This window comes from Solanum verrucosum, unplaced genomic scaffold, assembly GCF_900185275.1.
Source record: "Solanum verrucosum unplaced genomic scaffold, falcon-dt-bn FXZP01000060.1, whole genome shotgun sequence".
Taxonomy (NCBI): Eukaryota; Viridiplantae; Streptophyta; class Magnoliopsida; order Solanales; family Solanaceae; genus Solanum; species Solanum verrucosum.
The window spans coordinates 9,697,680-9,724,272 of record NW_026020129.1 but is presented as its reverse complement, the minus strand read 5'-3'; the positions used below and the strand labels follow the sequence as shown (position 1 = coordinate 9,724,272).

Here is a 26,593-nt window from a genome sequence, read left to right as displayed (position 1 = left end):
TCTCCTTGTGAATCTCGCTCGCCACTCTCGTTCTCTCCCTCGCCTCTCTCATTTTTTATACAAACACAAGTGTATAAAGTGCGTTTGTGTTTGTACAAAGCGAGAGAAAATTGTATATATACATATATTTTCGTTCCCCTCTCTCCCCTCTCTCCCCTCTCCCAGATCTCGCTCTCTCACTCGCCTCTCTCACTTTATATAGAAAACGCAAATTGTATAAAATGTGTTTGTGTTTGTATAAAGCGAGAGAAAATTGTATATATACATATATTTTCGTTCCCCTCTCCTAGATCTCGTTCGCCACTCTCCCAGATCTCGCTCTCTCACTCACCTCTCTCACTTTATACAAAAACGCAAATGTATAAAATGCGTGAAAATTGTATATATACATATATTTTCGTTCCCCTCTCCCAGATCTCTCTCGCCACTCTCCCAGATCTCGCTCGCTCACTCACCTCTCTCACTTTATACAATTGATTTTTTTCGTATATGTATACCAAAACAGATTATACAATTGCTTTCTTTTGTATATGTATATGTATATGTATATGTATAGCGAAATATACATATTTATGTTTACTATGGAGCGCAATTATGCAAACTTTGTTATAGCATACAAATATGAATTTTGTGTTTGCTATATATGAAAGTTGCTCTATAAAATATAGATACAAAATATCGACTAATAATTAATTTAATAAATCAACTTGAAATAAGGTAATGATAATTCATTGTTTAAGTAAAAGAGGCGTAAAAAGATTATAGTAATTTCAATAATAAAACATGTAATTTTATGAGTTGTTATAGAAATATGACAACAAGGATAATAACAATAATAATATAGTAGCAAAAATAGTAGTGCAAAAAGATAATTTGACACGTTATAAATTTAGAAGCTCGAAAAAATAAATTTTAAAAAAAGAATGTCATTGGGTGTCAACCACATGTACTTATTGTGTTCCTACAAGCCAACAATCTTATGTTACCTTCTCTTATTTTATCCTATGTGTTGTATACCTTATTTTTTATATGATTATTACTAATTTATTTGTTGTTGTATGAAGCAACACCTCATTTGGCATTCACATTTATCATATGACTAGTTATAGTAGCCCGTGCAAGCACGGGCCCACCATATATTTTTATTTTTTATTTTAATTTATGTGACATTAATAAAATTTTAACGGTCAAACAATTTTTTTGTATGTTCTTTAAATTTTAAGTTGTTGATTATTGTGGTTAATAATACTTTATATGTAATTTTCAATATTCTCTTTGTCCCAATTTATGTATCATTGATAGAATTTCGAAAGTCAAGCAAAATTTGTATATGTCTTTTAGATTTTGAAGTTATTTAATTATTATGAGTTATAGTACATTTTACGTATATGATACTTTTTCTATCCCAAACTATGTGACATTAGTAGAATTTTGAGAGTTGATCAAATTTTTTGTATGTCCTTTAAATTTTGAAGTTGCTAATTATTGTGTGATTTGTAGTTAGTTTCATGTTATTTCAAATAATATATGTTATTTCCTCTATCCTAATTTATATGGTACTAATAGATTTTGAGCTTCAACCAAATTTTATAAATGTCTTTATAATATTTTAGGGTTTAATTACCTCTTTTTGATTTTTAATCCATTAATATGTTTTCTTCACAATTATCAGTAGAGCTACCTTAAACAGTGATGTGGCGCTCTCTATGACCTTCATTGTCATTTTTCTTTTTTCTCCTTTTTTGAATTTTTCTCAATGATATTATTTTTAAAAGTTATTTTCATAACTCACACTTCTTCATCTTCATAAATTATACCTTTAATTAGTATTAATAATATTCATAATTTTCAAACCTTTTATATTCATAAACCCAAAAAATTCAATTTTACATTAAATTAAAATATTCAATGCCTTTCTTTGGAGAGAAATGACATTAAATTAAAATGTTTGCCTCAATATGCTTAAGATGCTAGAATTCTTAAAGTTCATTTTAACTTTATGTATTCTTTTGTTGGAATAGCTTTCTTTTTATTTTGTATGTAGTTTGTTGATGATTTTTAAGAATTTTTTTTTTTCCTTTTTGTTAATCTTATTAGAACTTTTGTTATATATGTTGTATGTTGTTTAATATATTGATAGATTTTTAGGATTTTTTTTATTTTTATTTTTGTTAATCTTATTTGAACTTTTATTGTATTAAGTAAAAAGTATTCTAATTAATTCTACTAAAGATTCACTAATTGAATGCTGAGAGAAATTAATTAATGTGAGAAAAGTACTGAAAGAAAGACTTAATCCTACTCTATCCGTCCAATAATTATTGTCTATTATACTATTTTGGAATGTCCTACAATACTTGTGCACTTTATGAAATCAATGGATAGTTTACCCCTTATCATTATCTGATTTGTAATATCTTTTACGCAATTTTCAAATAATAAAGGTTATTTCTTCTTTCTCAATTTATGTGGTACTAATAAAATTTCGAGATTCAATCAATTTTTTTTGTCTTTAAAATATTATATTGTTAATTACTGTAAATTATTGTACTTTCTAAGTAATTTTCAAATAATATATATTATTTCATTTGTCCAATTTATGTGTCACCGATAAAATTTGAAGAGTTAATCAGATCTTTTACATATTTTTATATCTTTTGAATATTTAAGTAAATAATTATTGTGATTTATAATATTTTATACAATTATTTAAAAAAAATTAAACAACAAACAAAACAAATTCATCATAGGAAAATTACCAAAGCATCCTTCAATACATCAATAATGGGTCCTACTTTTTGTTTAAAAAAAATTGCATATTGGGAAGATATTTTTGTCCAAAGTGGAAATTAAAGCATTAAATTCTTTTAAAATTTTAAATTTTTAATTCTTATTGTATGATTTGTAATATGTTTACGCCATTTTCAAATAATAGAGGTCATTTCTTCTTTCTCAATTTATGTAGTACTAAATTTTTTTTGAGATTCAATCAATTTTTTTTGTCTTTGAAATATTTCTAGCTGTTAATTACTGTAATTTATAGTACTTTCTAAGAAATTTTCAAATAATATATATTATTTCATTTGTCTCAATTTATGTGTCATCGGTAAAATTTGAAGAGTCAATCAGATTTTTTATATATTTTTATATCTTTTAAATATTTAAGTAATTAATTATCGTGATTCATAATATTTTATACAATTATTTAGTATAGTAAAATAAATTTAAAAGAAACAAACAAAACGAATTCATCATAGGAAATTACCAAAGCATCCTTCAATACATCAATAGTGGGTCCGACTTTTTATTTTTAAGAAATTGCACATTCGAAGGATATTTTTGTCCAAAGTGGAAATATTGTGTAAAAGATGTGTATTTATTGTGATTTTAAATGTTTTGTGGGGTAATAGGACGCGCATAAAGTTAAGGTGTCTTTTTGAAAATCTGGGACAACTTCAAGTATCACTTAATGTTTTTTCTCAAAATCTAATTTACTTTCGTAAACTATGTGTCAAATCAAAATCAAATTAACAAATTCAAAAGGAATGAGTAATAAATAGCTCATACAATGACATATTTATTATTTAAAAGAAGTACTCCTTTTGGTTGAAAGCTAACAAGATAGTTACAATGTAACTAAAGAAGAAGAGAATTGTGAGAGTGCTTAATCTACACTGATTCAACAGTAACACTCTTGACTTGTCCCCTTCAGGATAATATATATTATATAGTAATTTTTTTTTAGTAGATAAGTGTGAATGTGAGGGTATTTTTAAATACCCAAAATACCCTCACATTCACACTTATGTTCAACCCTCTCTTTTTTTTTGGTGCCACGTGTCGAAAGAGGAGTGAATTTATTCACTCTTCTTATATAGTAATAAAATAATACTTGCCTTGTGGATATGTTTGGACATTATTTTAATATTTTTGGCCTTTACTTTTCTTGTATATGATACTGAGAAGAATGCAAGTTGTCAAATTATTTTGTATGAATAGTGAGGATTTATATAGTCAACTTTGACTTGTTTCAAATTGAGACTGAGTAATTTTTGCTATTATTGTCGTTGTGGTTCATTTATTTTAGTTTTTTGTGTCTTATTTTTCTTTTTAATTTAGTTGAAAAAATGCCATATTTGGAAACGTTAGAAAAGATGAAATTTGTGTTTATGATCACTAACTTATATCCATGAAACTTGTTGGACATATATTAAAGTTTCAATTGCCCTGACATGTGTGGATTCAAATAAGTTAGACTAACTTTGTTTTAATGTCAAGAGTATTTTCCACGTAATTCAGATAAACACTATAAGGGTGGAGATACAGTTGGGAGGGAAGGAGTAGTGGAAGTAATGGAAGCTAGTATCTTCCATCTTCCCTCTGTTACCTTATAAATGACATGGATAAGATCGATTACGAGATTTGAGGCACGGAATGCATACTTGTGATGCACAAGAGCTAGTATGGTGTAGAGAGAGATTAATATGGTGGGAAAAAAACGATTAAATTGAGATAAAAAAATAAATAAGGATAATATAGTCGATTTACTACTTTGGTTAATATTTTCCTAAGGGATGTGAAAAATAACAAACATGACAAGTAAAATGAATCGGAGGGATAATAAATTTGGTGGTGCGAGGATGGAATATATAATCAATCTAATATGTTGTTAGAAGTAAATGACATGATCAATATTATAAGATTCTAGACATAATTTTATTACGTTATTAAATTTCTAATTTAAGATTATAATACTTTAAAGTACTTTACATCTCTCTGTCAAACTAAGTAGTTGTCTGGGCATGATTTGATTGAAATTTGATAGAAAATATAATTTGACGTTAAGTTGAAAAAATAATTATTCACATTTTACAATTTACTTTTTTTTGGGAGGTTAGGTTCTTCAATGCAATAGGAGGAAGCTAAAATACCAATTTTCTAGTTTGATTTGTAGTCTTTATTTTGATAATTTCAACAAGGAAAAAGGGATCTACTTTATATTGAGAATATTAATCGCTGAGTTTTTTAAATTAATCATCATAATTGTTTGATTCAACTTTTATAAAGATATCTTGATAAATCACAACTTTTATTATTTTTTTGCACAAAAGATTTCATCATAATTTTCTTTTATTAAGTTTCTTGGAAATAACTAAATTCTTGGACAATGCATATGATTTTCTCAAAGAAGCTACATATTTAACTTGCTTGTCGTTATGGTTAATTCCATTTAATTTATGTGTCTTATTTTTTATTTTATTTTATTTAAAAAAAGTACCAGGTTCGATATTTAATAATTTTTTCATTACAATATATTTTTCCATTGTATGTATTTACCATATAAATGATATGATTAAGATTACGTGATTCGAAGGCAATTATTAAAATCTATATAATTTAAGATCATCATATACATAAAATTCTTTTATGTTCACTAGTGAAACTAAATAGTTGTTTTGATACGATTTGATGGAGACTTGGAAAAAAAATTGATCATCTTAAGTTAAGATATAATCCATTTGTTTCAATTTGTTTGGTCTAGTTTGACTTGGTACGGAATTTAAATAAATAAAGAAGACTTTTGAATCTTGGGATCTTAAATTAAAGATATGTCAAATATATCAAAATATTATTTAATCTTGTGGTCTTAAACGTGTCACATGAAAAGTTGAAATGAAGAGATTGCTAAATCGGAAAAAAGGTTATTCTTTTTTAAATGGACGAGAAAATAAAAATTAGGTCAAACAAATTGAAACGGCGAAAGTATATATATTTACTGAATACCTTGAACATCAACTTCTTTGTGAAAACAGACGCCTAGTTGAAATAAAGTTTGAAAATTGAAGCTTTCGATCTACTATGGCCATACCTTCAAAAACTGAGAAAACCATAATTGTCCTTGCTCTTCGTGCCCCCAACGCACCACATCCGACGATTTCTAAGGCAAAGAAGACATCAATGCCGCATGAAAAACATCAAGTTGTAGAGACGATGTCTTCTACCTCTACTGAGCTTTCGGGATGTGGATAAAAAAAAAACCTACGCCAGGGCCATTTTACCCATCCAATATACAACATCGAGCCTCTTCACAGAATCAAGAACCATGTGGTAAGCAACCGCCTGTTCCAATTTATTTATTTTCAATTTAAAGATTTAACTAATTTGATTTATCAAATAGAGTTACATGATACTTGATGAGAGGTAGCAGATGTTCACTAAAACAATCGAACTCGAAATAGCCAGTCATCAATGAAATGAATTAGGAATCATAAGGTTTTAGATCCAAATCTCTTACATGTCGAATCATTGGATGACAAAGATACCTGATACTTGTGTTTAGGGATGCTCACTGAAAATTGAAAAATTGAACCAAGTCGAATCAAATTGATGGGAAAAAATGACAATTAGTTTCATTTCATTATATATATATATATATATATATATATATATATATATATATATATTAATCTTTTAGATTTTGATTTCGTTATCTAGATGTGTTTGTCTTTATAGAAATTTAATTATTCATCTTTACTTTCTAGTTTGATTGCTAGTTTTTTATTTGATCATCCAAAAATCTATTTATATTCAAAATAACTTGTCTTTGAGTCATTTAATTAAATATCATTATTTAATTCAATTATTAGTAAGACATCATGCTAAATTACAACTCTTTAAATTTTTTTACACACAAAAATAAATTATAATAAGTTTTTGAGATAATTTTAGAGACATTCCTATAGATTTGATTTCATAAAACTAGCTTTTTTTACTTCCCTGTGTCAATTATTTCAACTTGTTTATCATTATTATTATTTTAAAACAATTATTTTGGAAAATTTAGCCTTTCTAATTTCTTTAAAATGGTTAAATTATTGGACAATACATATATAGTTCCTTCTAATTTTCTTTACAAAAGTAATTAATTTGGTAGTGTTATTCTAGAATATAGTCAATCTAATATGTGCTTGAAATGAAGAATAGAATGTTAAGGATATTTTGTTGAAGTTCATTCATTTTGTTTATTTACTAATGAAAAATTGATAACTCTATTTTTTTTTAATAATAATTTGGTAATTTACACATCTACAGTTGATGTTCAAGATGACGTGGCGCTATCAATTCGTCTTCGTCGTAGTCGTCGTCCTGATATTGATGCTTATGAAGAGGCAATTGTTAGTTCCAAAAGGTTAAAAACTTATGAGATATAAATGTTTACATATATATATTTATAAGGTGTTGATTTGATCATTGTGTACTTGTTGTTTAGTGAGTCATGATTTGTGACTTATTTTGTTTGACTATGTGGACTGAATTTGCTACTAATCTTAGTCGACATATGATGTCTATGTTATCTCCTGTATTTAGGTTAGTCAAAAATACAGAAACAGAAAAAAGATGAAATTGACAGAATGATTTTTTAATCCGAGTCCACAGAAATCACTGTGTTTCCTTAAGAAATTTAATCCCCTCACTGTACCCGAGGTTGCAGATTAATTCCTCCCAAGATAAAACAGATTAACCTGTTAAAGAAGTAGCGGTACCTCAAACTTCAATAACTTCAGCGAACGCAAGAACAGCAACAAGAGCACACACAGACTCAGTCGATCGACGATTTTATTTATGTAAGAAAATGTATGCAGAGAGGAAAAATTTCAGTGTTTGAAAAAACGAAAAAGACCTCTTATTTATAGCCATTTGCAGCAAGGAACGCGTCTGTTCAGACCCGTTTTTTCCAGAACATTTGCGCCAAATTAATTCTGTTATTTAATTAACATTCTGAATTAATTGATAAGAGCCAAAAATATTATCAATCAATCCAAAGCCAAGCGAGCGACGACGACAGCGCGAGGGGGCACCTTCTTCTTAACCCTTTAAGAACTAAAGGAAGTGTTTTCTAATATAAGGATAACAATTTCCTTTCTTCTACCGATATGGTAAAAATGACCTTTCATTTGCACTTTTGCAATGATGACTTTTCATTTTCCCTCCAAAATTGGTTCCCCCATTTTCATTGATTCTTCCACTTTCCATTTTCTCTTTTTATTTCCCATTCACACCTTGCTAAACCCAACAGTCTATTAATACAATATTGTGTTTGTATTAATGCTACTCCAACATTTTTTTGAGTGCAGATTGTGATCCAGAGGTGTCTACTAAACCCCGCGTTTAGCTGAGTTACTATCAGATGTGAGAGGATGAGTTACTTCCATCCATGCTGCCGCAGATCTTTTTCATTTTGGTGTCTTTCTTTTAGACATTGAAACTACCTATTGTTTGTTGTTTTGATAGTCTTGGTTAAATGTTTTAGTATGATAACTTTGGGATTTTTTGGGATTTTTTTATAGACTTTTGTTACTGTTTTATTTAATTTAAAGACTTAGAGTTATTTTGTTGTGGTTTTATAATTTATGTCTAGACTTATTAGATATTGCATGAGTTAGAATGTTAAATGTTGATTCTCCTAGAAAGAGGTTGGTGTAGGTGGCCGTCACAACGATTTGAATGTGATTTAACGACTTTTTGATAAGTGTTCTCTAAGAAAATTTAGTAATCCATCAGGGTGGTTGAGTTAGTGGAACAAGTGGTATCGAGCAAGTGGTATCTCATAAGGAAAGTTAAAGATTGATTTTTCCCACCAACGTCTTTTCAATCGAGCTCATCGAATTGGACTTATCTCATGCAATTTACATCTACTATTTGATTTGTCAGCAATTACTAAACTAAATTAACTTAATATAATTGAAATTGATAATCTTGAAGATAATTTCTTTTAACTTTTGTATATAATTTGTCATTTAAAAATGTGCAAATGTGCTCCAACTTTCATGTGTTGATATGTTTCATTAGACAAATCTACATTTAGTAGAAGGAAGATCGACAAGTAAGACAAAAATATTTTTCAATTCAAGAAGGCATTAATTTTATGTTAAATGTTGATTCTCCTAGAAAGAGGTTGGTGTAGGTGGCCGTCACAACGATTCGAATGTGATATAACGATCTCTAAGAAAATTTAGTAATCCATCAGGGTGGTTGAGTTAGTGGAGCAAGTGGTATCTCACAAGGAAAGTTAAAGATTGATTTTTCCCATCAACGTCTTTTCAATCGAGCTCATCGAATTGGACTTATCTCGTGCGATTTACATCTACTATCTGATTTGTCAGCAATTACTAAACTAAATTAACTTAATATAATTGAAATTGATAATCTTGAAGATAATTTCTTACGACTTTTGCATATAATTTGTCATTTACAAATGTGCATTATGTGCACCAACTTTCATGTGTTGATACGTTTCATCAGACAAATCTACATTCAGTAGAAGGAAGACCTAACAAGTAAGAAAAAAATGATTTTTCAATTCAAGAAGGCATTAATTTTATGTTAAATGATGAATTCATTTTTCTACTGAAAATGCTATGATACAAAAATAGGGAAAAACCTTGTCTTATTCTAAAAAATATTAAATCACGCGTGAAATTGACTTTTTTGTACAATTAACTTATGTATTCCTAATTTAAAATCATGTGTCATAGCTAATCTATTTCATCTTCACATAAACATTTCCCTTAAAAATGTTGTAGTATATTGACATTATATTTATGTCAAAATACAAATTTAATTTTCAAATGTAATTTTTTTTATATATATATTTAACAATTTTTATATCCAGCTCTGCTAAAATAAAAGGAGGTACTTTAATTGTATGCTCGAAAAGAATGCAAGTTTTCAAATAATTTCATAATTCAAAGTTATAATCTTTCCTTATTTGGTTATTACAAAAAGTAGAATGGAAGAAAACTTTTTCCTTCAAATTTTTTTCAAAGAAAACTTCCAATAGTGAAATTCTGTTCTTTTATTTTTACCACAAAAAAAAAAGAGAAGAAAACTTTATTAATAAAAAAATTGAATTGTTTAACATTTAGCGTAGTTTTTTTTAATAGGTATTTTACAAATTTAGTGTTTTATTTGGTTTATATTTTGATATTCTGTTGTCACCTTTTTTTTTGTAATTTTAATTTGAATATCTTATTTTTTATTGAGGATTTATCTAAAATAAGGATAAAATATACCATGTACAATAGGAAATATAGTTTATATATATATATATATATATATCATTTGGTTGAAATATGAGGGGCATAATGTATAATATTGAATTCTTACATATTCCTTTCACTAAAATTTAATTTCCCTCCTTTATTTGACTATATGTTTGTCCTTTTATTCAAAGAAGTTTGACTCTTTGTCTTTCTCTCTCCTATTCTACTTTAAATCACTATGTTGTCTCTTTCTTTAATATCCAAAAAGCAAAGGTGTCTCAATAAATTCATCAGAGAGTACATAACAGGCCTTGAATTTAATTAAGAGAGAGAAATTGAAAGAAAATGGCAAAAATATTTTCTCTTTCTCTCTCATCACTGTTTTTCTATCAAAGACATTTTTTTGGTACTTTTAGGTGCACCAACTGTCCTCCAATCACCCCTCAAAGAAACTCAAAAATAAAAATTATTAAGGAAAATCACTAATTTGAAAGGCAAATAGTGAAAACCATTTAAAAAGTATTAGGATATAAATGAAAATGATTTTGTTTGATAATATTTTTGTATTGAGATTAAATTAGATTAAGATTTGCACATTACAAGCCCATTTTTAATGGTAACGTTCGGAAATGATTTGGAGGGTCATTACAAATTTTTTCAACGTTTAGTGTTTCTGTGTAGCGATTCTAAATTATTTTTTGACTTGTTGAGGCTGACAGTTCAATCTTCTAGTTTTTCGTTTGAGTTTTGTGCAAGTTTTCGTGTTTTGGTGCTTCATGGCCGATTTCTATCAGAGCTCCTGGAAGATGGCCTCAAGATGCAATTCTGACGGTTTCGTTAGCTTTGGAACGTTGAGTTTGATCTAGAAGGACCTTTCATGCATATCTTGAGCCCTCTTATGGAATTTGACTTGAAACAGAGGTTGAGCGTGGTATCCACTTTTGTCGAGACGACCTCGGTTGGAAGCTTTGACACAATCCAAACATGATTTTTTCCACTCTCAGAGAGTCAAATTCAAAGACTTCGAATTAAGAGTGGTGGAATCTCAATTATCTCATCATAATATATGTCGATAAATAATACTCTCCCTACATCTTTACCTGTCCACTATACTATTTTGGGATGTCCAACAATACTTGTTTAGTTTGTAAACCAAGAGATAATTTATCATTTTGTGCCTCTTTTTTACCTTTACTATTAAATGTTTTTTTATTTTCAATATTTAAACGACTTATAATTAATATGTACGGTAGAGTAAAATTACCTCTCTAATTATTATTTCTTAAGAAATATGACAAGTCAAACATAAACAAGTAAAGATAGACGAAAATAGTAGTACTATTATGTTTTTTGATAAAAGAGGTGAGAATGAAAAAACTATGTAGTAGGAAATATTGTATTCCTTGATGTCGATGAATCTACAAGTAAAATGTAGCGTTTGATCATAAATTTTTAAATATTTGATGAAAAAAATTTTAATTTCAAAAATTTCAAATTTTTTTTTTCATAATGTGAAAAATATAAGAAGCTCCTTTCCACCAAACATGACTTCTTAAACCCTTTTAGCTTTTGCCAAGCCCCTAAAAACTAAAATAAATATTTATTCTACTTCTGTGAAAGAAAGTTGTCTTCTCCTTACTTTAATTCAAAAGCTGAAAATTTTCTACTACTATTTCATCCTTGCTTTTGTCTTTTACCATTCTCCTCTCTTCCTCTTTTTCCCAAAAACTCACTTTATCACCTCTTCTCTCTTATCAAATCTAGGGTTTTCATTTTTTTTCTTTTCACTTTTCCTGTTTGATACAGTTTTTTCTTACTTTTTCATTTAAAATTACTATCTTGGTGGTGTTTTTGTACTATAAATCCTAGGCATTTTTCAAAGTAAAGCTTAAATGTGTGATCTTTAGAAGTTCTGTTGGTTCAAAATTCAATCTTTATGTAATTCAAGATTTCATTTTTTTTTCTAGTTTTTAGCTTTTTAATGAACTTCCTGAAAAACCCATCTTAAACCCTTCTGAGGATTTTAAGAAAACAATAATCTTTTTCATGGTTCGATTAGATTTCTGTTGTTGGGTTTTGTGTTTTTGTTTGTACTTCCTGTTCCATTTTGAATTGGTTGATTGAACTTCAAAAAATTCACCACCTTTTTAGTACAATAGAAGGATCAAGACTCAGTTTTTCTTCTACTTCTGTTGTTGGGTTTTATGTCTTTGATGGTACTTTATGTTCCATTTTGAATTGGTCGATTGAACTACAAAAAGTTTACCACCTTTTTAGTAAATAGAAGGATCAAGACTCAGTTTTTTTCTCTTCTGGAGTTTAAATTTTAGTGAGTAAATGCATGGACATAAGGGAAGGGATGGCACTATCTGGTTCTGCAGCTTACTATCTTAACAGAGGGATTAGTGGTTCTGGTTCTACTGTAGGTAGTGGGTCTGGGACACCTACAGGGGTACCTACCCCATCTGGTTACAAGTCTCTTACAAATGCTAACATTGCAGTTCAATCCAATATGGGGAGTAGTAGTGGTAATGTGAACTCAGGATACCAAGTTGAGAACTCATCATCCAATTTTGGTCATGGGGTTAACATTAGTATGGCTTCTAGTGTTTCACCTGGTAGTGATCCAGTGAAAAAGAAGAGAGGTAGGCCTAGGAAATATGGTCCTGATGGGACCAACATGTCTTTAGCATTGTCCCCTTTGTCTAGTAACCTTCCAAGTGGGTCCATTACCCCCGGGCCAAAGCGTATCAGGGGCCGGCCTCCCGGAAGTGGGTGGAAGCAACAATTATCTTCTGTTGGTGAGTTATGACGATTTGAACATGAGTGGGTTTATTGAATTTCATCAATGTGTAACTTGAATGCTGTTTGTTGTCTCCTACTATCTTGCTTGATAGTGTTTTTAAGTTGTTGGCTAACTAAAACTTAGTGTTTTTCTATCTCTTTGTTATACTCACTATTATGTTGATGCTGCATTTATGAGGCGGTATATGGCATTCATGTTACATTTTTATCAGGTGACCGGCGTTCTTATTAATGTGCTTCACTAGTTTTGAGTTCTTGGTTCTGTCTAAGTATGCTTAGTGGTGTTGCCTGTCATCCAGAATCAGAGCTAATAGTCTGAATCTTGTTAACATTTAGAAGAGAGAAGATATTTTATGCAGATTCACTTCTATTTAGTTAGAAAAACTTGTTCTAATGTGGCATAAATTGATTTGCTTGAATTGCTTGGATCTGTTAAACTTGCCATCATGTTGATGGCTTCATATCACATAATAATGATATTGAACTTCCCCTTCTTGAGGTTAGGCCCCATCTAGGCCCCATCAACTCTCGGTAGGGAGGATGGAGGTGTTGGGGTTGGTGGGGATGTTCTCTCTAATATTTCCAATCATGTTGGTTAATTTATCTCTCAATTGGAGTTTGTAACTCACAATATATCCTATTATTTGGTTGTAGTTTCTGAAGATTGAATTGCTTGCTGTAGGTGAATGGATGAGTAGTTCGGCTGGACTGGCTTTCACTCCTCATATTATACACATTGGTGTAGGAGAGGTATTGCATTCAACACATTTTGTATGTATAATCTTTTCCTTTCATTGATAATTACGGGTAACTTTGTATGTATGATTTTTTTTTTCTTTTTTGATGAAGTACTAAAACGATTGTCTTTAGCGTATGACCGAAGTATTTTTTTTTATCACATTCCCTTTTTTGACCTGACTGTACTAAATCTTTCTCACAATAAATCTGTCACATGGATGAAAGGGAATCAAACTGTAATGTTGATATGTGATTTTTGTTATGTGACAAACACAATTGAAGTAAATGCTGTGTGTTTTTCTTTACGACTCATTCCATTGGTGGGAACTTAGTCGAGGTGATGCGAACAAGCAAAGAAGTACTTTTGGTAACTGAGACGGAACATTGTTGGGAAGGTTCTCCCACAATGTTACTTCAGAGGGAAGAGCTTTTTTAAATGTGAAAAAATATGATTTGACTGATGTTCCATCTTAAACCATATGCTTAAACATTCTATGTCATCGAGTTTTGTAACCTGTATTTTGTTTTGCTTGATGCGAAATTCAAACACTCTCCTTAAACTTTGCAGGATGTTGCAGAAAAATTGTTGGCATTTGCACAGCAGAGGCCTAGGGCTTTATGTATCTTATCAGCTAATGGTGCAGTTTCAGCTATAACATTACGCCCCCCTGCCAATTCTGGTGCCACTGTTACTTATGAGGTTAGACTTCATTTGATATTTTGTGATTTACTTAGACTTGAAGAGCTGATAATTCCAGTAAGAAAGTAATGGGGAGATCTTAGACTGGGATTTTATATAAAGTATTCACCCTTAGAGATCCTTATCAAGATCATGGGAAAGTGAAGAGCTGATAAATATCAGTAGGTGAGATATTTGAAATTTAAAAAATAGTAGTAAATAAAATGTTGCATGTGCTTGATCAAAACTTGTTGAAACCGTGGAAGATGCTCTGCATATTTACTTCTTAAATGCTGCGATATTGAAACATAGTTTCTCTGTTGACTAGCTTTTATATTATTGCCTCCTTATTCTCCCTTTTTGGAAGTTTTTTTTTTTTGATAACTGAGAAATCCGTTTGTGACCCGTCCTTTGGACCAATCACAGCCTTCTAAACTCGGTGGATGATGGGCCCGCCCCTCTACCCTTCTCCACTTAAATACCGGGCTTCGCTTTGCATGGTGTGGGGATTGAACCTGCGACGTAAGCCACAAATCCTCCGCCTTTTGCCACTCGAGCTATGCCTTGGGGGCCTTTTTGGAAGTTAACTTTACTTGGATCATTGCATCTTCCCCACCCTTAATTGCCCACTGGGTTTTATTTTAGGGGTAATAAAGAGAAAAAAGGAGGTGGATGGGGCTCTTTGCTTTGTAGGTGTTACTTAGGAGCTTTAAGCTTCTTCTGAAAATTCCTGACTGTTGATATGCGATTAGGAGAGATCACAGATACCCTGCAATTTTAATAGTCACTAGCCGGTGGTTCTCTCGGAGTATCACACTAATGATGTCTGGTTGTGATTTGTGACCGACAATTTGCAATTGGTAGAGACATTTTTTTTATAACCGTGGTTTTGGCCAACTTGTGTGCACCTCAACTAATTCCACAGGATACCTGCCACCTCCCACCAGCAGCAGGTTACTCCTTTGTCCACAGAGGTTAGGATAGTTGGGAAGAAATCACCTTGTGTTTTTGTCTCCATTGGGATTTGAATCTGACCTGATGGTTGTCAACACACTTTCATGGTTGAGAAATTTTCATAAGCTTGTCTAAAACAAAGCACTAAATTGTTGTAATTGGGGTCCAGGACCTTTCAACTATTTTAAGAACGATATAGATTGTGTATTAATTCAATAGAATAAATTCAGGTGATGCTTATGATTATTTTGCAATGACTTGTGTTTATCAAAGGTAGGAGTAAGGTCTATGTACATCCTACCCTCCCTAGATCCCACTTGTGGGACCACACTAGGTATTCTTGTTGTCTTGTGTGTATCAGACTTATCTCTCGGAAACCAAAAAAAGAACTTGCTATGTTTTCAATGATCTATGCATAATGATCCGTTGGTATGCCCTAGAACACAATTAGAATCTGTGCTGCATCAATTCCACTTAAAATGATAGTATAAGATCCATTATCCATATCGTCCTTTCAAGATTGTTTATTTCTCTTCGTTACAATGGTTAAAATTCTACTTACAGAAACAAGAACTGTGATTTTTAGATTGGAGAGAAACATTGTTATTTTTTAATGGAGAACTAAAAAAACATGGATATGAATAGAAGATTTAAACATTTGATGCTGCAAATCTAACAATTTTAGCAACTTCTTCGACATATTAGTCAATATAATAATCATATACCAAGGACTGATAACTTAATGGAGTACTTGCATACTAAATTTGTTACCTTCTGAAAAAATAAAAAATGGAGTACCCATGACTCGAGAACCTTAACCTCCAAGAAATTGTTTGGTTTTACTAATTAGCATGCTATATGTTATAGCATTCCCCAATTTAGGGTAACTTACCTCTCCAGTCCTCTTTTCATTATAGTAAAAAAGTTTCCACATGTATCATGAGAACTACATGTTTCCTATTCTATGCAGGGCCGTTTCGAGATACTATGTCTGTCTGGTTCTTACTTGGTTGCTGAAACTGGTGGCCCACGCACTCGCACTGGTGGTATAAGTATCTCAGTTTGTAGTCCTGATGGCCATGTAATTGGAGGTGCTGTAGGGGGTAGACTTATAGCAGCCAGCCCTGTTCAGGTACTTGTTTTATGCTTGTTTTATCTCTAGCTTGTAGATCAGATATTTGTCATCTGTTTTCTGGTGTAACAAGCAAATGAATAATATTTGCTGCAGGTAGTCGTATGCAGCTTTGTCTATGATCCAAAGGGAAAGAGCAAACCAGAAAGTAGCACTAGAGACGAGCAGGAGTCTGCTGAAAAGTCATCTACACCAGTCAGTGCCACTCTGAATCAAGGTCCTACTTCAGGGTCTGGTCGGGGTGTTTGGCCTCCAACTTCCCGAACAGATGTGAGAAATTCCCAGACCGAGATTGACCTGACGCGTGGATGACACAATTCGCTGCAATGCATACATGAGGAGTTTGTATATATGTGCTATTGTAAATGAAACGCGCCAGGGGATCAAGCTCCACGATTTAACTCTCTGCCCATTAGTAGATGATGGATTATGCTAACTTGGGTAACAAAATTCTCCTTTTTAGGTACTGTTTAGTGGTAAGGTAGAGGATGATATGGTTGTTACAAGTAAAATTATTGCTTCTTTAGAAGTGCTTTTGGTCTCTTTTCTGTTGTAACTTAGAATATTTTTGATTTTTCGGACAAATCAACAGGCCAAACATAAGTTCCCCTTTTGCCTCCATGTTCTGAAGGTAAGTTATTTTCATTCCATTTTGGCTAGCAATATGTTGATGTCTTCTCTCCCCTATCGTAAATTGGGGGGGAGGGGGGTAGGGGATGATGTTATGGTCGTTTTGCTTCTAGAGATCAGATTTCCGTATACAATTGACACTGAAAGGGATCTATATTTGTTGTTGTGATTACATAATGAAGTAGAAAAGAACATCTGTTCCATTGGGATATGCAGGGTAGTTATTGTACCAAGGGAACTAGTGATGATTTAAGATCGTTTTTTCTTTTACAAAGTAGAGTGACAAAGGACTGAATCTCAGTGGATCGTGTCAGACTGATAGTGATGCCACTCTGTCACTTATAACACCGATGATATCAAGATTCATTATTCAGACCAGAAGATTTCAGGCCAATCCCAGTCTTTTTTAGGAACATGTAAAGCTTTCCACACTGCTTCAGAAGCATCAACAATGTTATTCTGGCAAGGTGGAAGGTATGCATGTGGAGAATCACACCCTCTACCTGAGTCACATTCATCAACAACCATAGCTTTCACACTCCTCCCATTCGTGTGGATGGTAATGTTCTCAAAACGTCTCCCTTTACTGTACCACCCCGTGGACAGAGCCACCACGGGGACAGAGTTGTGGTAGTACTTACCACTACATTCTGATGGACAACCACCATCACCCCCTTTGTCAAAGTTGTTGATGGTTAGAATTGCCTTCGTGTGACCGGAAACTGGAGGTGAACATTTGTAAGTAGTGTAAAATTTTCCTTCTTTACAACATTCATCACTAGGGCTACAGAACAAAATGTAAATAGTGGTGGTCATGTAAATGCAAATAATGGAACACAATTGAGAAACAAATTATTAAGAAAACAAAGGGACAAAGAACAATAACAATGACTACAGAACTCTCCTTGGAAAATTGTCCAAGACATAAAGAGTGAAAATCTTTGGTATGTAAGTAAAAACAAATTATCCTAAAACTATAGTATATAATTTAGACAAATGCTACGAGAGGTGGGGGTGTGGGGGCCTATCGAGGTGGAATTAAGACGAGGTGTGTTGAAAGGTGGAGATGACACAATCAATGTAGAATGCACTTGTGGAGCTTGTAGTCTCACTAGAAAGTCATTTCCCTTTTTAAGAAACTTGTTTTCCTAGAAAAATGTTTTCAAAATTTTTTGACTAACTGAACATGAAAAAATTGGAAAACATTTTCTACCGAACACACCCTTTAAAAAAATAATAATAAATACGGCATATATTAGAACAAGTTACAATAACAACATACGCAATGTAATCCCACAAGTAAAGTTTAAAAAAAATAGATCGTATGCAGACTTTAGCCCTAACTCCTAACTCGATAAAGAGATTATTTTCAAAAGACCATCGTCTCAAATACAACGTATTAAAACCAGTAAAATATTCAAAATGTCACATCCTCAACACAAACAACAGAGTTGCAACTTATTTTACTCATAGAATACTAATTAGTTTTATCTAATAAAACCAAAACTTTCTTAAAATTCCTCTCCGCATTGTTATTTTTCTTGTGATGTTACTTTATTACTTTTACCCCGTTATGTTCAATGGTTTGGATATACATTACCAACTCTACTTACATTCCAAGTATTGTTAGGTGGCAAATTCTTCTATAAATATCAAAGCAATTCTATCAACTCTTCACCAAAAAAATCAACAAAAAAATAACATCAAGTTGAAAAAATATGAAAAAAGCAATTCTAGGTCATGTTGTTACTTTCTTGATTTTTATTTTCATGGCTTCTAGTAACATATTAATTGTTGAAGCTCAAAAGCACAATGGTCATATGAAGGCAATTTTAACAATTAATGATTTTTCAAAAGGTGGTGGTGGAGGTGGACCATCAGAATGTAGTGGTAAATATTACCATAATTCAATTCCAATAGTGGCTTTATCAACTAGATGGTACAATAAAGGGAAAAGATGTTTTGACAAAATTACAATTTATGCAAATGGAAAGAGTACAAAAGCTATGGTTGTTGATGAATGTGACACAAGTAGAGGCTGTAAAAATAATATTGTTGATGCTTCTGAAGCTGTGTGGAAAAAACTAGGTGTTCCAAAAAAGGATTGGGGTTGGCTCGAAGTTCAGTGGTCTGACTAATTCAGTTTCGTGGTACATTACAAGGATTTATACATACAGTCTTCATCCTTGGCTTTCATTTCGATACAACAATAAGTATCATTGTCTGAGTCAGCTATCATAATAATAAGAACGATTACCTATCGTTATCTTTTAAATAACATGATAGTGTAAGGTATAAATACAATAATAGTACTGGCTACTTTTCTTGCTTCTCAGAGATTTGTGTATATGCACAGCTGTTTAAAATGATGAAAGTGTTTGTCTTTACTAGCAATCTTTTTACCAAATGTTGGGGAAAAAAAAAACTTAAAGTTTAATACTTGTAAATAGAAATATTCAGTATATTGAAATTGTACAAGTAGCAAACATAGTACTAGGTAAAACAAGAAGAAAATTACATCAAACATAGAACTTATTTGCTATGATATGTTCCATTATTTCTAGCACAAAATGCAGAAACAGCGAGGAGTCCAGACTCCGGAGCTTAAGCAACCCCCAAGAGTTTCTTGATATCCTTCTGCAGAAATACAAAGAGAGTGTTTGGTCTTGTTAGCTATATTGTCAGTTGAACAGTGATAGAGTAAGGAAGATTATCATAGGCCAGGACACCGGATTCTTACCTCCATGCTAGCTGGAGTAGTTGTTGGAGAGTAGCGATCAACGACGTGTCCTTCTTTGTCAATGAGGAATTTGGAGAAGTTCCACTTGATACCATCTCCAAAGAACCCACCTTTGCTTGATTTCAGAAACTTATACAATGGAGCAGCATTATCGCCATTCACGTCAACCTAGACCAGACATAAAAAACACGAAGATGTTGGTACACATACTGATTGCTTCATCTATTTTCAGTTTCAGCTCTAATGTAGATGACTAGAAGAGAAGAATGTTTGTGCTATTGCTACCTTATCAAATATGGGGTACTCGGCCTTGAAGCGAGTGCAGACCATTTGCTGGATATCTTCAATGCTTCCAGGCTCCTGTCCACCAAACTGGTTGCAAGGGAAGGCCAGAATCTCCAAACCTGTGTAACAGGAAGAACATATTATTAACAAACTAAATTAGGTATAAACATCCATTGTATTTAAGTTCTCTTTGCAGAATTATGTCAGGATAAGCGCCTCCATTGCTGAGGAATTGATAGCACAGATTTGAGTTTAGGAGAATTGAACAAACCTTGATCCTTGTATTTATTGTACAACTCCGTCATGTCAGTGTAGTTCGAATTAGTCAGGCCACTGCATCAGAAAATGGAATCAGTTTACACTCATAAGCAAATGTTAAACAAGATCACAGAATGATATCATAAATACAACAAATAACTGTTCGAATCTTTCAGAGTAAATGCAATGAGATCAAATTACAAAGAAATGAACAAGACATTCTATCCGGATATGCACAATCACTTGTCATTAGTGGTACTAAGAACACGTTGGTTGAGTCAGTGTCCTTGGACCAAGCATAGCAAGAATGTTTACTCAGGCACGAGTAGAATAATGTCAATACTCAATTTCTCGTAGATTCAGTTTTTTTTATAAAATGCATAGTATTTTCATCACGGGGAGGAACGCCCTAGCCAATGTAAGATAAGGTTCAAGTTTAACACTTCTTTACTTTCAGTCAATTCTATGGAGAGCAACACATGAAAACTTCACTAATTACAAGGAGCAAAAACCGATGATCATTTCTCTCGTCAAAAGTTCCCACTGAAATCCGGAAAATTGCGATAGAGGCTTCGAACATATAATGAATAAAATAACTATGAAACTAATACATACCACTGTGATGCAACATTGACAATGATAAGGACTTTTCCCTTGTAAATACTGAGATCAACGTCCTTGCCCTTAGCATCCTGTAAAGAACAAAAAGAACTTCAATTATCCAAGATTTTATTCAGGTTATAGCTCAAACAGTATAATCCCAAAAAAGAGTTACTCTCAATCAATACTGTATTTATCAATATCAAAACAGACCAATACCAAAACTTTTTGACAATAAAGAAATGGAAACAAGCCCCAAGTTTAGATAACAAATGCAGCAACAAGCCTTAGTTTGCTGCTAGCACCAAGTTGATACCATATATCACAAGTCACACCCTCTGCTTATCTTTTTTTTTCCCTTTCTGATTAGTCAAAATCATTTGCACTAATAGCACTTAGATGGTTGGAAAGTGTATTCAATACAATATGCTTGTGTACATCAACCACATTCATTTAACAAGTTAAACCCAGCTACCTACACAGCATAGGCATCTCTCTTTACACCCTAAAGATAAAGTGAATAAAAAAGACTGATATTTTACACTGTTTGCTTATCTTGTCAATTCAAATTTATACAAACCAATAAAGCAAAGGCTAATAAGTTGAAAACAACTCCTCAGAACTTAAAGCCCCAAATCTCTAATTGCAAAAAACAAAAGGCAAGCCAATGCACTAAGCTCCAGCTCGGAGAAGGGCCGGACCACAAGGGTCTATTGTACACAGCCTTAACGTGCATTTTCACAAAAGGCTGTTTCTAAGGCTCAAACCCATGAGTCATGACAATAACCAAGAAACTAAACAAAAGCATAAATAAATGAGCCACCTTTAACACAAAAGAAAACAAAAATGAATAATCTTTCACATTCTTAGCTTATGTTACTGATTCATAACCAAAATAAAACCAAATTTCATTCACCCACTAACCCAAAAATTGATAAAAACCACTGATCTTTCACATTCTTTGCTTATGTTAGTGATTCATAACCAATATAAAACCAAATTTCAATCACCCACCAACCCAAAAATTGATTAAAAAAAATCACCCCACACAACTCAATTTCCTAATCCAAACACTAACAAAACAAACAAAAACAACATTCTTTCTAAACCAATCAGTCAAAATAAGCAAAATTGAACAATTTAGAAAAAACCCAAATCAAAATAAGCAAAAGTTCTAACCTTGACAGTGAAATCATAAACAGATTGAGGATTGCTGGATTGACTAGCCATGGTATGATCTGATCTTAAACCCCACAACTCAAAACCCTTAGAGGTAACAGAAGAATTGGGAAAAACTGTTCGGATCGGCCTTGAGAAAGACGAAACAGGAAGATTAAACACAGAATTGAACTGGGTTTGTCTTAGAATCGAAGAAAATCGCCTTAGAAAACTGAGATTTTGCTTTGGGATGAGAAGAACACGAGCTGTAGAACAAAGCATTTATAGCTAAATTATTTTGGAAGGCCAATAATAACATCGTGTGTTCTGTATTTAGATATGGAGGACACGCTTTTACACGTGGCAGGAAAATAAAGAGACACGTGGCATAATATAAGGCTAACACGTTGTGAACTTTCATATGATAATTTAAAAAAAAATAATATTATTATTATTTTTATATATCTAGATCAATATGAATTTTTGTTATAATTATATGTGTTTTTTATTCAGTTCTATTTTTCTTTTTTCTTTGGATTTTGAGGGTGAGTTGCTAATTCTAACATCATTTATAAGGAGTTGGACGATGAAGCCTTAGATGTGTCCGATGTTACTTTTTCAGACAATTAAAAGCAAATATTGCCTCTTATGCTTTTATAAATTAAATTTAAATATTCTTAACAAAAAAATTTATTTGATACAACAAAATCTTTTATTCTATTTGTTTAGACTAGATGATTTGAATTTATTTATATTTACTCACGTAAGCAATGATGTGAAGGTATATGCTAATGAACAAATGTATATGAAACCATATTATAAAAGTTGTGCATGTAGGGTCTACTTGTCCAATTGTTTTCATTTTTTTTAGTCAAAGTTGTGCTTTTTGTTTGTAACTTAATAGATAAATCTTCTGGAAAATTATAGAAGATTCCAACAAAAGAACATTTAAGACACTAAAGATAAGCTCGTTTGGATTGACTTAAAAGTTGGTAAAATCTATTTTTAAATTAGTTTTTGATTTTTAGAAGTGATTGACAAATATAAAAAATAAGTTGAGTCTTCTTTTTCCACTTGTTCAGACTATATGGATAGAGTTATATATTTATATTGTCCAAAAATTCATTTCATTTCAACAATTGAGAAATAGATTATTAGAAAATTAGAATTGATCTTATAAATAATAACTATGTGTTTAGGGATAATAAATAGTTGATGTGTTTGATAATAAAATATTCTAATAGTTAACATGACTAAGTTGTCCATAAAAAATACTCCCTCCGTTTCACAAAGAATGACCTCCTTTCCTTTTTAGTCAGTTTAAAAAAAATGACCTCTTTCCTTTTTTGGTAACATTTTACTTTTTGTTTTCCACGTGGCATGTTTAAGACCACAAGATTAAGGACAATTTTGTACATTTAACATAACTTTAATTTAGGACCACAAGATTCAAAAGTCTTCTTTAATTTCTTAAACTTCGTGCCAAGTCAAACCAGACCAATCTTTTTGAAACGGAGGGAGTATTTACAAAAATTACATAGTAAGAGTCTCTTTATAAAGAGATTTAAGGATGGACGGAATTAACTAACAGATGAGTCCTCTTTGAACAACATAAGATAGTTGTAGTCGTTCGTCATACAACTCACCAACTTAACTTGCCTCTTTGAAAGGCTCGCTCTGAGCAAGTTCAGATCACTTACAATACACAAACTCTACAAAAGAAGGGATTGGATTAGGAGCCGTTTCAATATGATGTCAAGAAATGTAGAAAGTGGTGACCATGTAAAGTGAACTATATTACAATTCCACTTTTTTTTCCTAATACAAAAAGTATGATACATATAACAAGTCATAATTCCAATTTGTTCAATCTTTGAAACAAATTGTTTATAGTTATTGAAAATGCATCTTGAAATTTGTCTAGCTTAGATTTTGGATCTCCATATACTAATCCAGGTAACAACTCATATACTATGTAACTTCTCATGTTCTCTTTTTCTTTTGTTGGAATTTGCATAAGCCTCTCCACAACATTGACTTTCATTTTCCTCACATCTTCTTGATCTATGAAAACTGAGTACTTGTTATGATCTTGTGGTAAATGCCATGAATATTGATAGTATGCTGTAAAGGGATCAAAGATTACAGGTATACAACCTGATATCAACGAATCGAAAACTGATTTTCTTGTTGGACTGTCCCCTGGAGGCTGCAAACAGAATTCAGATTCCATGAAGAGTTCTATTATTGACTCAGGCTGATTGCAGCCACCTGAATTGCAGTCCAAGAATCTACATTCTTGATCTTTGGTTGATGTGCATTGGTTGATCAAGATTGACCTTATGTTTTCTGGTGCATCAGGCCTTGCTGCACCAGCAAAGGACACTATGCTTTTTCGATTTGACTTGATGATTCTGTCCTGCCACGCGATTATGTCATTGTCTGATTGTGGATGGAAATAAGTAGGATGTGGTATTCCTATGTCGTTAACGTGCCATGGTTGTCGTTCAATCAAGAGTTTAACCGGATTCTGCATTTCGTCTAGCTCCAAGAACCTACTCCCCCATATGGTGTCACCAGATCTTCTGAAGTCCCATGAAATTTTACCTAAAACAAAGACATGATCATTACCTGATTTTTGAAACCAATGCTTCTGTGACTCTAACCATCTTACAAGTTCTACTCCCAACGAGTCCTTGATATCGTTGGATACATTCTTGAAATGCCATCTCAAGACATCAAGTCCACCATAAAATGGCACATAAAACAGTTTTGCTTCATCTGCATTGTGAACTCTGCAAGGATGATTCAGAACGCGCGAATGAAATATCAGCTCTAGTGAATACTGATGTGTCTGGTACCATCCTTTGCCAAGATTCTGTATTGGTTCGCCCATTGCATCGTTGCTGAAGTACTTGCAGAGGTTGACCCAAGGATATATATCTGCACATTGAGCTACCAAGTCTTTGTTGAACTTTGTTGGTAAATCATACACATAGATTCCCCTGCCATCACACGTTGCATTATTATTGCTCGTTGCTGCCCATGAACGATGAACCTGCAATTGATCCTCCACGTAATTATAAGCGATCACTAGTTCCTCATCACCACTTTTAACCATGTTGTTTCTGAAAGAAACATTTTTGTTTCCTGCAAATGAATCAACAGATGTTGTACTTTCTTGTTTTGCAGTAGGAATGGGTGTGGAACTATCATTCACACGCGGAATAGCTATGTCAAGAGGACTAGATTCTTGTAGTGAAACATCAACAACATTTGACATAGTATCAATTGATGTGAAACTATCATTGACACGCGGAATTGAGATGTCAAGAGGACTAGAAACATCAACAACATTTGACACAGTATCAATTGATGTGAAACTATCATTGACACGCGGACTTGGGATGTCAAGAGGACTAGAAACATCAACAACAGTTGAGGTGGAACTATCATTGACACGCGGAGTTGGGATGTCAAGAGGACTATAATTTTGTACTGAACCATCAACCACATTTGACATAGTATCAATTGATGTGGAACTATCATTGAAACGCAAAATTGGGATTTCAAGAGGACTAGATTTTTGTACTGAAACATCAACAACATTTGACATGGTATCATTTGATGTGAAACTTTCATCGACTATTGCTGTTCCAGTGTCTTGAAGAGTATATTCTCTTGACGCGATATCCTTCTGATCAACAAAAACAGAAGGAGAAGTACCATTGAGAGAAGAAATCGCGGTATCAAGATGTGGTTCAGTGCCAGCAGAAATGCAATAAAGATCATTGAGTTTACGCGATGAGATGCAAACATGTACTACTTTACCAGAAATAATAGTAGTAGAAGAAGACCATATGAAGATAAGAATCAAGACAAGGACTATAGATGGAATTCTAAACAAAAATTTAGCTAAAAATGAAGAAAAAAAGAAACTTTCTTCTTTATGTTCAACTTTTTTGTTAATCTTAGCTTTTTTCTTTGAAACAGAAATTGCCATTTTGATGGCTAACAATAAAATTCTCTTGATCTTCATCTTCTTTTCTACTATGGTGGATATTTTTTGTTGTGCCATAACATGGTAGCACGTACTAAGATGAAGCAAAAAATGTCACAATATTTGCAGGCACGTTTATATGTTACATTGTACTTGCATGTATTAGAAGGAATTAACAAATAAAAAGTCAATGTATCCATTTTTATATATTGTTCATATTATTTAACTAGTGGTTAGAGAATTTTGTTTACCAAACTCTGAACATAATATCCATGAAATATGTTCTTGACGTGCTGATTCATTAAAAAATAAGTGATAAGAATAGAGTTTGTTATACATAAAGACGTAGACATGGCATGGCGATTTATTAATTGTCCTTGGAAAAAAAAAGAGAGATAGGTCAAAATCACTTTTTTTCAGTGACATATCTAACCAGATTGAATAGGATTTGAAGAGTTGTTAGTGTGATTGTTCAGACAAAGGGTGCACTGACTCGGCCTATGATAACTTTGAGTTCACCTAGAGGATTCTAGACTTAAATTGTGTGTCTAGGTGAGCATGTTCTAATGGG

The 26,593-nt window shown here is 32.2% G+C and overlaps 4 protein-coding genes and 1 pseudogene across 5 annotated transcripts; 2 read left to right on the top strand and 3 right to left on the bottom strand.

The window, feature by feature from the left end:
* Positions 1–11,677: 11,677 nt before the first annotated feature.
* LOC125826803 (AT-hook motif nuclear-localized protein 5) lies at positions 11,678–16,956 on the top strand. Of its 2 annotated transcripts, XM_049506145.1 has the most exons (6): positions 11,678–12,844; positions 13,531–13,598; positions 14,155–14,286; positions 16,190–16,351; positions 16,448–16,547; positions 16,581–16,956. In XM_049506145.1, the coding sequence occupies exons 1-6, from the start codon at positions 12,385–12,387 to the stop codon at positions 16,661–16,663; spliced, it is 1,005 nt and encodes a 334-aa protein (XP_049362102.1). In that variant the 5' UTR covers positions 11,678–12,384; the 3' UTR covers positions 16,664–16,956. The 2 variants fall into 2 exon arrangements, with proteins under 2 accessions (XP_049362102.1, XP_049362101.1); XM_049506144.1 differs by having other exon boundaries at positions 16,448–16,956.
* Positions 16,957–17,347: 391 nt separating this feature from the next.
* Positions 17,348–17,797, bottom strand: LOC125826744 (putative ripening-related protein 2). The gene has a single exon (XM_049506084.1). It carries the CDS (start codon positions 17,795–17,797, stop codon positions 17,348–17,350), a length of 450 nt encoding a protein of 149 aa, XP_049362041.1.
* Positions 17,798–18,750: 953 nt separating this feature from the next.
* On the top strand, positions 18,751–19,119 carry LOC125826743 (putative ripening-related protein 2). The gene has a single exon (XM_049506083.1). It carries the CDS (start codon positions 18,751–18,753, stop codon positions 19,117–19,119), a length of 369 nt encoding a protein of 122 aa, XP_049362040.1.
* Positions 19,120–19,399: 280 nt separating this feature from the next.
* On the bottom strand, positions 19,400–22,328 carry LOC125826809 (probable phospholipid hydroperoxide glutathione peroxidase). The gene is made up of 6 exons (XM_049506152.1): positions 22,044–22,328; positions 20,880–20,956; positions 20,278–20,339; positions 20,007–20,125; positions 19,722–19,889; positions 19,400–19,618 (listed from the first exon to the last, which is right to left on the bottom strand). The coding sequence occupies exons 1-6, from the start codon at positions 22,302–22,304 to the stop codon at positions 19,586–19,588; spliced, it is 720 nt and encodes a 239-aa protein (XP_049362109.1). The 5' UTR covers positions 22,305–22,328; the 3' UTR covers positions 19,400–19,585.
* Positions 22,329–23,871: 1,543 nt separating this feature from the next.
* On the bottom strand, positions 23,872–26,222 carry LOC125826798 (xyloglucan-specific galacturonosyltransferase 1-like; annotated as a pseudogene).
* Positions 26,223–26,593: the final 371 nt, after the last annotated feature.